Source organism: Patagioenas fasciata, chromosome 2, assembly GCF_037038585.1.
Source record: "Patagioenas fasciata isolate bPatFas1 chromosome 2, bPatFas1.hap1, whole genome shotgun sequence".
NCBI lineage: Eukaryota > Metazoa > Chordata > Aves > Columbiformes > Columbidae > Patagioenas > Patagioenas fasciata.
This window is the reverse complement of record NC_092521.1, coordinates 81,415,769-81,433,504: the sequence shown is the minus strand read 5'-3', so window position 1 is coordinate 81,433,504 and position 17,736 is coordinate 81,415,769. Positions and strand designations below refer to the sequence as shown.

The 17,736-nt window shown below is 38.8% G+C and overlaps 1 protein-coding gene across 5 annotated transcripts in view; it reads left to right on the top strand.

Moving 5' to 3' along the window:
• The window catches only part of CDH18 (cadherin 18), a 560,106-nt gene that overhangs the window by 525,796 nt on the left and 16,574 nt on the right, over nucleotides 1-17,736 (top strand). For all 5 annotated transcript variants that reach the window (XM_071804488.1, XM_071804489.1, XM_065830393.2 and 2 more), the window contains 2 exons: nucleotides 5,142-5,263; nucleotides 11,535-11,652. In XM_071804488.1, the coding sequence (XP_071660589.1) occupies nucleotides 5,142-5,263; nucleotides 11,535-11,652 (240 nt within the window). The remainder of the gene's footprint in view (nucleotides 1-5,141; nucleotides 5,264-11,534; nucleotides 11,653-17,736) is intronic.

Here is a 17,736-nt window from a genome sequence, read left to right as displayed (position 1 = left end):
TTAGTCACTGGCTTCTAGGTTTGATGGGTTTTCTTCTCCTCTGCTTCTTTGGGGAAAAGTACGATGAATCTATTCCTATGCTGTCATCTGAAGACGGTGTAGGGATTTGCTCTTCTTGGCTACAAAAGTGGGTCTCCGAAGAAGACACAGTCTTTGGGATTACATGACATTTCTCTGTTCAGGGCTTTGTAAATCAGTACCAGAATTTCCAAATGGACATTTTTGGCAACAGAACCAGTATATTTTCATCTACTCAGGAGATGAGCACTAGTGTTGTCTATGAGCTTGCATTAAGGCAGAGGAAATTGCCAACCTGAGGGTGCTAAATGTTTTAAGTACAATGCTGTTAATACTACTATGGCTCCTGTTGCTACTACTGCTACCACTACTAGCATGATCCAAGAGAACTGATCAGTGCTTTCACATTTGTGATTGTCAGTGAGAAGTCATATTTTTCCACAAGAAAAAATAAAACATTTTCTAGCCAAGTTCAAATAACAATATATAAAAGTACTCTTACCCTAAGGAAGGATAATAGAAACCTACACTTACTACTAAATCCTGCATAATTTTCTCCCTGTCAGAAAATTTACTTTATCATGTATACACCATCCTGAGTTAAACCCATTATTTCCAGAATATTACCACTCTCACATATTAGACATTCTTTCTTCGTGTTAGCTCTGCTTCTTTATTATGTTTTAACCTTCCTAGATCTATGTTTTGTCTTCTAATGTGTCAAAACTAATCATTATTAGAGAAGTGTGATGAGTGCTTTCTACTTCTCTTTACAGAAGTATCAAAATAGATTGTTGAAGTTCGTAAGTATTGGCTTGCCCCATAAGATCTGGAAAAGGTGTCAAAATGAGAAAAAAAGTGGTCATCATGCAAAAGCATAGACATTCATTCTAGTCCTAAGCTAGGTGAAGATTTTTCATTCCAGATCATGAAAACATGTAAAATAATTTCATTTTTTGGTAAAATCTTTCACCCTTTAAAAATAATTCAGACTGTCTCTGTGTTAAATTATTCACTCAGCTTTCATAATAATAACTGTGGAACTATACCAGCCTAACTAAAACCAGACAAATAATAATAATAATAATAATAATAATAATAATAATAATAATAATAATAATAATAATAATAATAGAACAAGCGCACAAAAAACCACAACACAAAAGACTGTTGATGTCAGGACTGTTTATCTGAATGTCATTTGGTTAGAATTTATTTTCATAAAGGCCATAGGAATTTCATTAAAAAAGAAGTCTCAGGCAACAGTAGCTATATTAAAAATTTTCCTTCTTAAATAGGAATTTTAAAGTTTGCCCACAGAAATTAGTGGAAGAGAAGATTCAAGACATCGCTCTGGCTGCTGATAGGGACTTCTGTAAGTTTGCAGAGGATGTGCTGGTGAAGGAGATGCTATTCAATGATATTGATTTACTTTACATACATTCAGTATTCTTGCAGAAGAACTATTTATTCTGGGAAAAGCCTCAAGCATAAGAAAGAAAGTCCCTAATGTAGGTGAATCAGAGCAATGTTTCTGCTTCAGTTATCCCTTAGAACAGTGAGCATTCACTTTTAAAAATCTACTCTTGAGGCAAAATACTAATAGGATGCAGAATGGATCTGGCTATTTTATAATGTGCAAGCCTGAAATATATGTCAGCACTGATTATCTTAAGATAACTGGATATCTTAAGATAACTGGAAATCTTCCTAACTGTCACAATAAATTTGTCTAATTAACAAATATATATTCTTAAAAGCACAAGTTATTAGAGTGCAGATATTGCAGATGAGTTGTACACCTGTAAGAGTTTGGAGTTTGTATTTATTTTATGATAAAACAGTAAAACCAAATCTTAAAATAAAAAAAAAAAAAATCACCACACAACAAAAAAACCACAAAAACAACAACCAAACAAACAACAAACCAAAAACAGAACCACAAAAATTTGCAAGGTCACAATTCTTATTCTTATTCTCTTCTCGCAGTATAAACTGTCCTATTGTCTTCCATGCACATCTGTAATATGTAGTATACACAATCTGACAAACTTCAAGAATGTTTTGGTAAGTGGTGTTAAAATTATACCTTGCCTATTAGCATTTTGTAGGGAGGAAGTTGTCAACGTGGAAATTTTTCTGCAATTCTCCACCATACCATGAGGTAACTGCTTCCTGAAAGATACAAATAGTACTTTGTGAACTGAGATCTCTTTTGTATTGATAAGGTATTTATGAATTATTTGTATTGCAAAACAGTGGCAGATCAAATAAAGGTCAATTCTCTGAATCTCCATGAAATCTCTGTGAAAATAATGCAAATTTAGCAGACTAGAGTAAGAATGCACTGAATAGTATTGACAGACATACAGGGGGACACCATCTAAATGGGCCGAAGTAAACTGGTACACTGTATTGAAACAAAAGTATTTACCATTTTTTCTTTCCATACATTGGACTAAAAAGTTTGATTTTCCTTCCCAAATATCTATTCCAAACATACCAGACCTACAGAACAATTCTATATCTCTGATACCCTCTAGTACCCCGTGCCTTTCCTGATTTTGTGCTCCCTTCCTCTTAGATGTAGTATTCCCCCTTATATCTTTGAAGACGGCCCTGTTTTGAGCTGGAGACTGTATCACTGGCCTCCAGAAAACCCTTTCAATTAAGATTTTTCTGATAATCCCAACTATTTTTGCTTTTTGATACATTGTACTGAAACAAAAGTTATTTACCACTTTCCTGCCATATATTGGACTAAAACTTTAAGATCAGTGTAGTTAATGAATCCAAATTGATTTATTCCTCTTTAACCCTTTACTGTGATCTCTGCCTTTTGTGTCCTTTATATGCTCTTGTGTCCTCTCTCTTTGCCTGATTTAATCTATACCACTTTCTTGTTCGCATACCTAACAAACTATGTACAAATGCCTCCTGTACAAAGCCTCAATAATAAAGCTCCTTTGAGTTGCAGATCAGCTCTAGATCATTTATTGCTAGGTATCATGTCCTGTAATTGTAACGACAGGATTTTTGTGATTGGATTGTCTGATGAAAATGACAGATGAAGTTGCCTAAATAAGTTTATAAGCTGTATTTCAACGAGGAATAAGAAATATTCAATCTCTATTGCTGGTGATGTCTGCACAATCTCCAGGCCTACCTCCAGGGAAGGATCAAACATCTTTTTGTGTTAATACTCATATTGCAAAGGATCTTCTGAAAAGAAGATTGCTTCCTTCAGTAATAAGAGTAAAGGTAGATGAATGGTTCCTTTCTCCCAACTGTTTAGTGAACAGCTAAGTGTCATTCTTCCTCATCTTCACTTCATATATTCCAGGCATTTAACGTTTCTCGAAGTTTTCCACTAGAAGTGTTTTCTACACAGCAGTGGAAAGCCTCAGCCTTATGTGAATATTATTGAGATTGCCTACTTTAGTGCCTTAGTTCACCTGTTATAAAGTTTTGTTGGGAAAACTATTCTGAGGGAAATCTGAAAATACTAACAATCAAGGAAAGTTTCATCAAGAAAATGGAATTTTTAAGTCTACCAATGTCTTCTGAGTGTGTTTTTATAACTTCTAATGTTAATGTTAATTGGGAATAGAGGTTTCTATATTATCTCAATTAAGTCTTCCTCTTCTGCTGATTTCTTTTAATCTCCTTTCTATTCCCATTTTATGGGAATAATTGACTAAGTTCCAAAAGTGAAATAAAATCATCATGTGAATGTAGACCTATTAGTTAAAAAGACAGTGTAAAATATCTGAAGACAACTTCCAAGCCCCAGGCTTTTTGACTAGTATCTCAGGTAAAAACGGAGAAGGACAAATCTCTTTGTGAAAAGAAACTTCAGCATTCTCGAATACCCTTTCATTGGGAGACTGCATTACTGATGACTTTGAATCTGAATATGTGTCTAATCAATGTTGTTCAGAATTCTGAGCAGAAGCCATTAAAGGTGTGACAAATCTAAGGCATTTTACAAATGACCCGTTTGACAGACACATGATGTGGATTAATCAAGAATAAAATGACAAAGGAGAATGAGGTTTAGATTACTCATGTTTCTGTCCGTTTTGTTTGTTTGTTTGTTTGTTTTTTGTTTGTTTGTGTTTTTTTTTTTTTTTGCATGAACACACACAGGAATATGTACCTCTAAAATATCAATCTGTAAGACCCCATTCTTCCGTCCTGTTGTGTTTGAAAAAATGACTTTGCTCTCTTCTACTTACAGTTTCATTTAATTGGTGAAAGTAAAATGAAGTTTGTCATCTAACGAACTGATAATTACACAGACCTCATGAGGCATATTTTAACTAATTATAAAAAGTTCTAATACATAATTCTTTCAACAAAATAAAATTTTCTTATCATTTAGTGGTAAAAACAAGGGAATTACAGATGAATTTTTTTTTTCCTGTTTTATCATGGGAAGTGTATTCTCATTGAAAGGAATCTATTTATTGTGCTTTTTGAAGGTGAGTTATTTCTGAGGGTGAGCTCTCACACAATTACAGACCATATCCTAAGACACCATTAATTAAGCATTATTTTCTCACTGGTATGTCAGTGCTAAAGCAAGACTTATTAACTACCATACTTCATGTAAGAGCATAATAGCTTTTGAGGAATCTGAACTCAACCCTGGGAAAGGTTTATATGTGTCTATGCATTCATATTTTCTTATTATTTTGCTATACTATCTCCTAAACTCCTTAAGGGACTGAGAATTTTTTTTTTAAATGTGTTAAATCTTATTCAATACTGTGATGACACATTCACATTTGTTACAAAGCCATTGATCATTCCCTAGCATACGGTGTGATAGTATGCCATAAGTCCAACAGCTTTCTCCCACTTCACTTTGAGAGTAACGTGCATTTATATTTATATATAACAGTGACTTAAGACTCATACTATAGTTTCTATCTTTTGAATTATTACTATTTTTCAAAACAGTTGATGAAGCACAGGAAACAACACTTTTAGTAGCTTGTTACCTAAATTTCTGCAGCTGTATCTTGTTGTTATTGTGTTAAGAAACCATGTTTAAATTGAAGATGTCATGAAATATTGAATATTTCAATAGGCTTAATACCTTCTTCTGTATTTTGCAGACAATCCTGAGCTAGTGAGCCATGTTCCAGTTGGTGTTAGGATCCTGGATGTCAATGACAACCCTCCAGAGCTCGTCAGGGAGTATGATGCAATTGTCTGTGAGGATTCAAAGCCTGGTCAGGTAACTCTCACAGTTCTCCTTTTCCCAGTGACAAAGAAGAATTATGTTATTTGTTAATGCCACATATGTAACAAGTTTGATTTGGGGAAGGCATGTCATGATTCTTTATGATTTCATTATCGTATATCATATTTGATTCACCTTTTAAGCTGTATTAGGCTGAAGGGAAAGGATCTGGGAATTTGTTTGGTATATCTTTCTTGTTGCTGCAAAAAAATTCCAAACTAGCTTCAGTAAAGACAGGCAAAACTTGAGTATTGTCAGGTAAGTCGTGGAATTTGACACACCACTCTCCTGAACAAAATGGATGAAGCAGATTTAACACCTCTCATCTAAGTGCCACATGTTAGCAAGGTTTCAAATACAGCTCAGTGAAATGGCTGATGAACATCACCACAATCCTAACTTTTTGCATGTTGATTACCCTTGTCTGGGCAGGGTCATTATGGAAAATATGTTGAGCAGATTTTTCACAGCTCTGAGCATGGAGTCAGAACTGAATCGCATTCCAATCACTGCTCCTGTGATTGATGCACTTCATTGCAGTCTATAGTCTGGAGATTTTACCAAATGCCTTTGATTTTTGGGTAGACTGAGCTTTTTTTACCCAACACTATGCTTGTTTTGTGTTATTACACAAGTTGTAAATTGCAATTGTGAGCTCATATATTTTCTGAGAAATATATTACTAATAATAACAGTTTTCTTATGAAATCTTTAAAAGCAGTGTATATAAACGCGTTGTGACATATTTTTAATGTTGAATCTATAAAAATGTACTTCATCAAACTATAGGATGACCAAAGTTATCTTGACTCTAACTGTGGCCAGAAGCTGATACCTAAAGAGCAGTATAAGAACATGGCAAGCATGTGTGACATCCATTCCTGTTCTCAGATTATTTGCAAATAATTTCCTGATCCAAGTTTGGTTTCTCTGTTTTTAATAATCCTTTAACAACCATCTCATATGAATATGTCTAGCTTTTCCTACAACAAATATGAACTTTTGATATCTGCTACTTCATGCAGCAAGGAATTTTACAGTTTAATTGTATGTTTCAGGAAGACCTACCACTTTTTTTTTTTTTTTTAAATCTTCCCATGTTGTCCTCAATTGATATTTACCAGCTCTTGTGTTAGAAAACACAGAGAGAGAGAGAGAAACAAACAAACAAACAAACAAACAAAACTGTTCATCCCTATATCCCTATTTATTATCTCTGTGCCATTGATAAATCTCTAGCACATTGCCCCTCAGCTGTCTTTTGTCCAGACTGAGTCCTACTTTACTTGGACAGGCTCTGATAAAGCCCTTCTAGACTTTTGACCATTCATCTTGTCCTCCTCTAAACTTTCTCCTGTTCCTCTCTATTCATCTTGAGCTGGGGAAACATGATTCAAGAGGCAGGTATGCATTGATTTATAATTCTTATGGCAGTTTAGTCTTCATTGAATACGATGATCTCTGCTTTGTTTTCTCTTCCTTTCCTAGCAATTTCAAACAGTGACTTTGCATTTTAACCACTAGTAAGCACTGAATGCAAAAAAACTGCCTACCTTAACACCAATATTGTTAGAAGTAATGGTCAGCTCAGAGATTGTCATCACATATGTGAAGTTAAGGCTTTATGTTTATGGATGATTAATTTCATCTCTCTTTGTATTGCCTAGCTACTGAGTGTTGGAAGGTCTTTATTGTCAGACCTTCCTCTTTACTTTCTTTCTGCAAGAACCTCCCCTCTTATTTCATGACTGCATAGTTTTCTCCTGTGCTCTTATTGAGACTCCTCACTCAGAGCCTTTGAAAGTCTAAGTAGGACTGTCTATCAACTGAATATCTCTTACTAATATGCTTATTAAAGTAAAAATAATGTTCTGAAAACCTCAAATAAAGTCAAATATAGAAGAACTGGAACTTGTAAAAGATTAATTTTTTAAAAAATAAGAAAAAATCTCTTAAGAATTAATTGTGATTGCTTTCAACATGTTCTGACATTTTTAAAATTATAGATTTCAACAGTAATTGTTAAATAATTGTTATAATTAATAATAACCTAAAACATGCAGTGAAGCTAGCTCAGAAATGCTCAGTTTGCTGGGGTTGGTGAGTAGCTAATATTTTTTATTAGCAAAGTTTTAATTCTCTAATAGTAACTTTGCAAATGGAAATTTATAAGACAAGTATTTAAAAGATAAAATAAATTTTATTGTAACAGCATTCACTCCTGATTTGGTTCACTGTTGTGTTTCTCTCTGAGTTGCTGTAGCAAGTGTGAATGACTCTGATCTCTGCAGTTTAACACCCAAGATTAATGCTATCATGGAGGACTCTACAAGCAGTAATTTAATATGGAAGGCTGGATCAGCATGCTGTTATATTCTTAAACTAACAGGACTCCATTTCATACTTCACATGCACTTATTTCTATTTACATTGCACAATGAGACTTCATAAAATATTATGATACCACTACACTGTACAAAAAGCACAACCAAAGCAAAACACAAAAGTACATGACTCTTCCTCAGGAGACCTTACTGTCTAGTTTAAGAAAGAAAATGACAGTATTCAGCAAACATCAAGGAGGGACAAATAAACAAGGATTACAGAACGAGGCAAGTGTTCCATATTCTAAAATATGTGCCCAGCTGGATGGTTTTGAATAACTGAAAATTAAGTATTTTCTCTGAGTTATCCATCATTTTGTGAGAATGATTCATCAGATGTATCCCTAAAGAACAAATTCTGTCAGGTCCTGCCAGGCATTTCTTGACTAGTGTTTTGAGGCTGGGCTTCAGCCCTACACTGCCCTGTGAGAGTCTTTATTTCTTTCCTCAATTTACTATGTGCAAGATAAACTAACCAATAGTTTGTCATGGGAAAACTTTGTGTTTCTTTTGTCTATTTTCAAAAGAGGCTTCTATGGAGAGAAATAACAGTGTCATTTAATCTTACAGACTGTGTTTTCAGCTTCTTTTTTCCTCCATATTCCAATTTATTTATTTACTTAAAAACCACAAACAAAACAAAAAAAAACCCTCAAGGACTTAAGTGCTTAAATAAATGCCTCTAAGACATCTCAAAGAGAAAAATGCTTGTGGGAAGATGGTAATTCTCACACTGAAGTGACAGCTTTATTCCCTTAGCAGCCACCTTGTTGAGAAGATCAACTGTCTCCAACAGCTTCCAGGTGAAGTCTGGTAGATATTATATATTAAAATAGATAAAGCATCTGTGATTTGATCTTAGATTGTATCCAGACTTGGAGAACTCTGGGTTCTAGATGTATACTGACTTTGTGAATGATTGTGAAATTTAGCCAATGTAAGAAAATGAGATTTTGCAATCTTCCACAAAATGAACTGACAAAAGAAATTTTCCTTTGCTTCATATGCAACTTGTTTTATTATTTTTAAGACAATGGGAGCAAATAGAGATGTTTAAAACAAACAAACAAACAAAAAACAATAAAAACCACAAACCCACCAAGTTTAAATGCTTTGTTCTGGGAAATGAAGGAGTGAAACATTGATAGTTTTCTGAATGTTTCCAAGTTCAGTGTTTGTCCTGGCAGAGTATGTATCTGTTAAAGTATCTGACTAGATCTGCCAGTCTTATTCACTATAGTTCTCCAAATATAACATTTTTTTCTGGGTGATTTTCAGGGGAGTAATAGAAATAGTTGTGATAGTAGTGAAATGTCATTTTGCTGACACTATCCGTTACTGGAAATCAACACACAGGTGTGTGTACATTCTCATGCACACACAGAAATAACTTTTTCAGAATCAGGGTGTATAAATACTGTTCTGCCAACATGAGCTACCTCACACCAGATGCTGTTATTTCTAATAGCCAGAAGAAATCAGTGTTAGCTGGCAAGGAACACCTCTGCTGTAAGTTTGTCATGTGTATAATTACTTGTTTGTTGATTCAGTTCAAAAAAGGATCTGAGTAGGATTTAGCCCCTGCTTTCTATCCTTCTCAATTAGTTCTCCTCCATTCTTGAAATTCTTTCTTTTCTCACCAACTCTTGCCTTCAGAAAAATAGCATAACCATTCAGTTTCATCACTTCATTGCTGTCAAGTGAGCTTTACAACAGCTGAGGTTCTATGTCTATGTTTTTATTTTAATCAGCTCTGGTAAGGTGCATATTAATGTCTGCTAACAGGCCATTAATTACTTGGCTTATTAATTAGAAAAAGGTTAACAATACATTGGCCATCAAGAGGACACATACTTTTCTTTCTCACTTCTGAATGAATATTTTAGAAATATTTTCCTTAGAAAGCAAGAACAATTTTCTGAAAGAATGTGAACTTTCTGTTTAAAAACACTTCTGTCAAATATTTTTGACCCGTCCTATTACACATGCAATGATTATTTTCCACATGACAAAGAATGATTTCTATAGCATTGGGTGCTATATTTTTTACACACATCAGTGAATTCAGGGAATACCTCAATTCCCATGTATGAAATCAGGGGATATAGGCAGTATATTTTCTTGAGTTTTAAAACGAGTCTTAAAACCAAATAAATTTTATACTAGTGTTGTGGCATTGAGGTCTTGATCAAAAGTGGTTTTGTTCCAAAATAGCATGTTCTTGAAGCAAGATTCTGTAATGTGTCACTGAACGTTTAATATAAGACAGGGCAACAGGATGAAAGTTTTTCTACTAGGCTGTCAAATATAAGCTGAAGGTGCATAACAAAACAAATTATATTTCACTGATGGAAAGCACTGAGAATTTATACACAATATATAACAAGTTAATACCTTTTTTAAGATCTTATCTGAATTTTTACAGCTATGTATGGTATTTAACATTATTTTTAGTATTTGAGTAATAACAGAAACTGATTCCCTTCAAAATATTCTTCCATCAACATTTTTTTGTCTTACTTTGCCTCATAATATGTCAACATTATTGACTAAATATATCTATATAAGACAATCTTTCTGTTTTCACGTGGTAGTTGTTTCAATAACAGATATGCCACCTTTTCAAAATTCAATAGAGAATAATTAGCTTTTGCCAAACTTTTTCACCAGTATTGCCACTTTTGTAAACTACGTGTTTACAGACACTTCGGATTGATCTTATTCTGCTACAGTTCAGCAAAGAAGTATTATGAAAAAATTAAAAAATACTCCCAGCAATTATCTTCAGTATTGTTAATTATCTCAGGTGTGTCCAGACAATAGCATGTACTATATTGTATGCAGTCAGTAGAATAAGCATTCTTTAAAATGTGTTTCCTTTGCTTCTCCATGTGAATAGAGGCAGAACTGTGTGCTCTCTTTTAGTTTTAAACCAGCCAAACCACTTGAGCCCACATGGTTTATGCTTCAGATTCAGTCCAGACAAACTGCAACTGAACACTGAACAGAAAAATTCTCATGAAAAGAGCACTTTTCCCACCACCCCCGCCTTTTATGTTTCCCTCAGGATATCTATCAGCTCTGTGCAGCAGTCTGTGTGGGCTTCACGGCCTGTATCACAAGAACAGCTTTTATTAAATTCTACTTTAGCACTTGAGCTTCCAGGTCCAGCATGAAAATGAAAGTAGAGGTAGAAATATTGCTTGGTCACATATTCCAAAAGCTTATCTCAGTGTTATTTGAAAAAAACACCAGGGCTTTTGAAGGCAAAGGTCCTACCTCTCAGAAATATGTCTCTCATAGAGTTGCTACACCTAATTCTGTTTCATTTGGGTAAACCAAACTAAAACCAGGGGTGACTGATGTTCTTTCTGTTTTGTTCCCTGGCAATTTAAAACTGATTCTTGACAAAAATTTTAAACAGGGTGCCGATATTTCATACCTGCCATTTTGGTTAAACAATTATTTTTCCTAACCAATAACAAAGTGCATCTAATTATTGGGGGGGTCAAGCAGATTATACTCTGCATAGACCATTGTGGTTCAGCCAGAGTTTTTTCTCCATAAAAACAGATGTTTATGTGAAACTGTAACTCTCAAAGTCACCAGGGTGCAATGTAGGTGGAGAAAATCTCTCTACCAGGTCCTGACCACATCAGAATATTGGAATGTATAGATGCTTTTATCTATCTACAAAGTGTGGTTCTTAAAATCTTTCATGCTAGAGAAATCAAACTAATGCCCCAGTCATTTCATTGGCTGAATTTAGCAGCAGTCAAGTAGAAAATTAAAATAAGTTAACTTTGCGCATCCTGCTGAGGTCATGTACTATTTGGGTCAAGTTCAAATTTCGACACATTCACTGCTAATTTTTATTTCAGGTAATTGAGACGATCACTGCCACTGACAAAGATAATTCTGCAAATGGGGCAAGATTCCATTTTTCCCTTGAGGAAGGGCTTTCTTTGAATCCCAACTTTACTCTAAGGGACAATGAAGGTAAATCAAACACATATATATCAAATAAATGTGTCTCTGTTTTGTATGGGATGTCTCACTGAACAGAATAATTTCCATGCATTTCTTGACAGGAGAAAATTGTAACCTGTTATCACTGAACTGGTTGATATCAAAGACATGGTGTATACAACATACCACAAACTATGAATAATCAGATATTGCATTTTATTTTTATATTCCACTGCATTTTGACATTTATACGTCATACATTCAGGAATGTTTTCCATTAATACACTTTTAAAAAAAGATGCTGACAATTTGGTCTGCTTCTAGGTGAATACCACTGAGTGGGTACTCTCAAAGTTATTGCTGGTATATTGCTTAAAGGAGGGGCATGAAGATAGGCCCAGAAGTAAAAGGGTCTTCAGAGTCACTCAGCCAAGAGTTTCTGAAAATTTCTTGAATGAAAGAACCATCCAGGCTTTCAAAAAAAAAAAATCAAAACACACACACACACAAAACCAAAACACAAACAAACAAACAAAAACAAAAACCCAAAACAAACAACCAAACAACCAAAATCAGCCTTACTATTTGTTGAGTATTGCCTCATAGTTTCCGTTTTGCAACCTGATGAAAATGAGAGTAGACTTTAAATGCTTAGCTGTAGATTTCCTCTGAAGTTTTGTGTGTGGTGTGTGGTTTTATTGGTATCACAGTATCACAGTATGTTTGGGATTGGAAGGGACCTCAAAAGATCATCTAGTCCAATCCCCCTGCTGGAGGAGGAACGCCTAGGAGAGGTCGTACAGGAATGTGTACGGGCGGGCTTTGAATGTCTCCAGGGAAGGAGACTCCACAACCTCCCTGGGCAGCCTGTTCCAGTGCTCTGTCACCCTCACTGAGAAGAAGTTCTTTCTCAAATTTAAGTGGAACCTCCTGTGTTCCAGCTTGATCCCATTGCCCCTTGTCCTATCATTGTTTGCCACTGAGAAGAGCCTGGCTCCATCCTCGTGACACTCACCCTTTAAATATTTATAAACATTAATAAGGTCACCCCTCAGTCTCCTTTTCTCCAAACTAAAGAGACCCAGCTCCCTCAGCCTTTCCTAATAAGGGAGATGCTCCACTCCCTTAATCATCTTTGTTGCCCTACGCTGGACCCTCTCCAGCAGTTCCCTGTCCTTCTTGAACTGAGGGGCCCAGAACTGGACACAATATTCTAGATGGGGTCTCACCAGGGTGGAGTAGAGGGGAAGGAGGACCTCTCTCGATCTACTAACTATCCCCCTTGTAATACACCCGAGGATGCCATTGGCCTTCCTGGCCACAAGGGCACAGTGCTGGCTCATGGTCATCCTGTGGTCCACCAGGACCCCCAGATCCCTTTCCCCTACACTGCTCTCTAATACGTAATTTCCCAACCTATACTGGAACCTGGGGTCGTTCCTGCCCAGATGCAGGACTCTACACTTTCCCTTGTAAAATATCATCAGGTTATTTCCCGCCCAACTCTTCAGCCTGTCCAGGTCCCGCTGGATGGCAGCACAACCTTCTGGCGTGCCAGCCACTCCTCCCAGCTTAGTGTCATCAGCAAACTTGCTAATAGTACACTCAATTCCCTTGTCTAAATCATTAATGAATATATTGAATAATATTGGCCCCAGTACTGACCCCTGAGGCACTCCACTAGATACTGGCCTCCAACTAGACTCCGCACCATTGACCACCACTCTCTGGCTTCTCTCTTTAAGCCAGTTTGCAACCCACCTCACTACTCTATTTTCTAGACCACACCTCAATTTAGCTGTGAGGATACTGTGAGAGACTGTGTCAAAGGTTTTACTGAAGTCAAGGTAGACCACATCCACCGCTCTGCCATCATCGATCCACCTTGTTACATTCTCATAAAAGGCTATGAGGGTGGTCAAGCATGACTTACCCTTGGTAAAGCCATGCTGACTGCCCCTAATGACCCTCTTATCCCTGATACGCCTTGAGATGACACCAAGGATAAGCTGTTCCATTACTTTCCCAGGGACAGAGGTGAGGCTGACCGGTCTATAATTACCCGGGTCCTCCTTCTTGCCCTTTTTGAAGACGGAGTGACATTTGCTTTCCTCCAATCCTCAGGCACCTGTCCCGTTTCCCAAGACTTGGCAAAAATGATGGATAGCGGTCTAGCAATGACTTCAGCCAGCTCCCTCAGCACCCGCGGATGCATCCCATCTGGACCCATGGACTTATGGATGTCCAGACTATTTAATTGCTCCCTAACCCAGTCGTCATCGACTAAAGCAAACTCCTTCATTGACCTGGCTTCATCCGGGGTCTCAGGGGTACAAGGTTCCCCAGGACAGCCTCCAGCACAGTAGACAAAGAAGGCATTCAGCAATTCTGCCTTCTCTGTGTCTTCTGCCACCAGGGCACCCACCTCATTCATCAGTGGGCCTACATTGCCTCTGGTATTAGTTTTATCTGCTATGTATTTGAAAAAATTCTTTTTGCTGTCCTTGATGCCTCTCGCCAGCTGTAATTCTAAGGAGGCCTTGGCTACCCTAGCTGCCTTCCTGTATCCTCTAACAGCAGCCTTATATTCCTCCCAAGTGGCCAGTCCCTGCTTCCATGACCTGTAAACTCTCCTCTTCTGCTTGAGCATACGCAGCAGATCCCTATTCAACCACACAGACCTCCTGGCTCCCTTCCTTGACTTCCTATGTGTGGGGATGCTCTGATCCTGAGCATGGAAGAAGCAATCTCTGAATGTGATCCAGCTCTTTTGGGCTCCTTTTCCTTCAAGCAGTCTTGCCCATGGGATTTCCCCCCAGCAATTGCTTGAAAAGGCTGAAGTTAGCCCTACTAAAGTCCAGGGTTGCAATTCTACTTGCTATTCTGTTCCTGCCACACGAGATGTTGAACTCCACCATCTCGTGGTCACTGCAACCCAGGCAGCCCTCGACCTTTACTGCTTCGACCAGACCCTCTTTGTTAGTGAGGATGAGATCCAGCAGTGTACCTCTCCTAGTCGGCTCCTCCACCATCTGCATGAGGAAGTTATCATCAATGCACTGGAGGAACCTCCTGGACTGTGGCTGGCTGGCTGAATGGTCCTTCCAGCAAACATCAGGGAAGTTAAAATCACCCACAACAACCAGGGCCTGTGACTGTGAGGCCACTCTCAGCTGCGCATAGAAGGCCTCATCAACTTCCTCAGCCTGATCTGGTGGCCTATAATAGACACCTACAACCATATCACTCCTGCCAGCCTGCCCCTTGATCCTGACCCATACACTCTCAACTCGTTCCTCATCCGCTCCTGGGCAGAATTTAGTACATTGCAGTTGCTCTCTCACATAGAGAGCAACTCCACCACCACGCCTGGCTGGCCTGTCTTTCCTGAAAAGGGCGTAGCCATCCATGACCACATTCCAGTCATGTGAACTGTCCCACCACGTTTCTGTGATTGCCACCACATCATAATCTCCCGACCGAACATAGGATTCTAACTCCTGCTGCTTATTCCCCATGCTGCGCACATTGGTGTACAGGCATTTCAGGGAGCGAGCAGAGCACACCAATTTCTCCCTAGGGGCACAGGAGGCCACCCGGTCCTCATCTGTTTTAGAATGCTGCCCCACTGGGACAAGCCCAGCTACAGCCCCATCCCCCTTCGAGCCTAGTTTAAAGCTCTCCAAATGAGCCCAGCCAATTCCTGCCCCAACCTCCTTTTGCCCCTGCAAGATAAGCCTTTCCCGCATAACACTGTCCAGACTGGAGTCTTGTAAAACCAACCATTATCAAAAAAAACAAAGCCCTGCCTGTAGCACCAGTCTTGGAGCCAACCATTTAGAGATTGAATTTTCCCATTCCACCCCACATCGTCACTTGAAGAGGGAAGGAGTGAAGAGAAGACCACTTGAGCCCCTGAGTCTTTCATCACCCTTCGCAACATCTTGAAATCGTTCTTCATTCCCCTCAGACTACAGGAAGCAGCTTCCTCCCCATCTGTTTGGAAGACCAGCAGTGGGTAGTAGTCTGTCGGGTGCACCAGTCTGGGGAGCTCTCTAGCAATATCCTTGATCCGGGCTCCAGGTAGACTACAGACTTCCCTAAAATGAGGGTCAACCCTGCATATTGGGCCCTCTGTTCCTCTCAGAACGGAATTTCCTATTACAATCACCCTTCTATCTTTCTTATCAGAGGTAGTCTTCAGTTGTGTAGTCAACCGCCTCTTCCTATGTGATCTTGTAGGCAGGCTTAGCACCACCTCCTCACCTACCTCTTCTTCAAGATCCAGGGCCTCAAACCTATTACGGAGGGGCACCTGGGGAGGTGAAGCAGGCAGGGAGGGGGGCTGCCCGTGATGCCGAACTGCAATACGCTTCCAACCCTCGTCTTCTTTTCGGTCACTTACCTCTGCTCGAGAGTGACAAGGGTGGGGCTGTCTCAGGACCTCTGCCTCTGCCCGAGGGGGCAGGAGGTCCATCTCCTTTTTGGGGGTACCTCCCTGGGGCCTTTCTAACTGGCACGTCAGGGTATTACTCCACCAGTCGATCTCCCTTTCGCAGTCCCTAATGGACCTCAGCGTCTCAACCTCCTCCTTAAGTTTCACAACCATGTTGAGCAGATCTTGCACCTGCTCGCACCTCACACAAGTAGAGTGCTGGCCTCCCTCCTCCGGCAGCAGCAGGCTCTGGCACTCCTTGCAGCCGGAGACCTGAACAGCCACCGTTCGGGACAGAAATTCAGTCTGCGTTGCCACAGTCTTTTTGAGACAACCTCTCCTTCTGGAGGTGACCGTGGTCATCAGCAGTCTGGGACGCTGACAATAAGTCGGAGGGAATGACAAGCAACAAGTGCTCTCTGCACCCCACTGCACAAACTGCCACACCCGCTGCACAAGCTGCCACACCCGCTGCACAAGCTGGTGGCTCCTCTCTGCACCTGGTGGGCAGCAAATAGTCGCTGCCCTCCCAAAGGCTTTTTCAAGGCAAGGGGAGGGGGTGTGGTCGCCGTCACCGTGGGAACGCCCCCCGCCAGGTCAGCCGCTCTCTCGCAATGGCTGCCGGGGCTTCTGGGGACATCAGGACCACCGGGAATCACGCTGTCCCTGTACGTTTCCCTCTGAGCTTTCTAATCTCGGCTAAATCTCGTAGTCAACTGAACCTCGCCGGCTCTGGCTCTCGCTGTGCTGGCTCCGATCAGCTGGTATGCATGTAAAGAAGTGGGTGTGAGTTGACTTTAATAGTTATATTGTTACAGTAGTGTTATGGAATATCTTCTGAGATCTTACAAGTCACTGCTGAACTGTAATGACTGAGGAGCATTAACTCCATCATTGCTACATAAGGCACATACAGTGATGTTTAAATTATTCTTTACAGATATTTTTTATCTGTTTTCATAACCTTTCAGGGAAGGAAACTGTTTAATCTTCCTAAAGAAGCTGTTCCAATGTTTAACTATACTTACAGAAAGAAAAAAAAAAAAAAAACAACCAGTCATGCTGTTTGTTCAGTCTAAATTCATGGCCTTCATAGCTGGTTCCAAAAACGATCAATCCAGTATCTATCAATATTAAAAAAAAATAATAATATTTGAAGGACTAACTAATATATTAAAAATATTCCTTAAGTGATGACTTCAGTCCTTTCCCAGATTAGTGTATCAATTCCACTCAGATTGTGATGGAGCATTATAGCAGAAGCCAGAGGCTTGTTCCTGAAATAAAGTGTACCATTGTGCAGTTTTGTATATGAGTCTTAAGACTGAAATAAACCCATTGAGTATTGGACTGTGATCTCATGTGGGATACCATGGCCATGCTCATTCAGTATAAGACACATCAATATACTTTCGAATAATAAAGTTGTGGTTCATGATGAAGTAGATATTTCATGGTTCTGAACATATTTTAATTGGGATCCGCATTATATGTGCTTATTACCAATGGAAAATGCTGTGTTATACTTTGCAGGCTGCATTTCAACGTTTCAACATAAGTTGATTTATAAGAGGGTGAAAAATTTTCATAAATCTTTAATGCATCAATGTCATACTTTGGATATAAGTATGCAGCAGTATTTGCTGCTTTCTTCTTACCTCCACAGGAGAAGTGAGCAA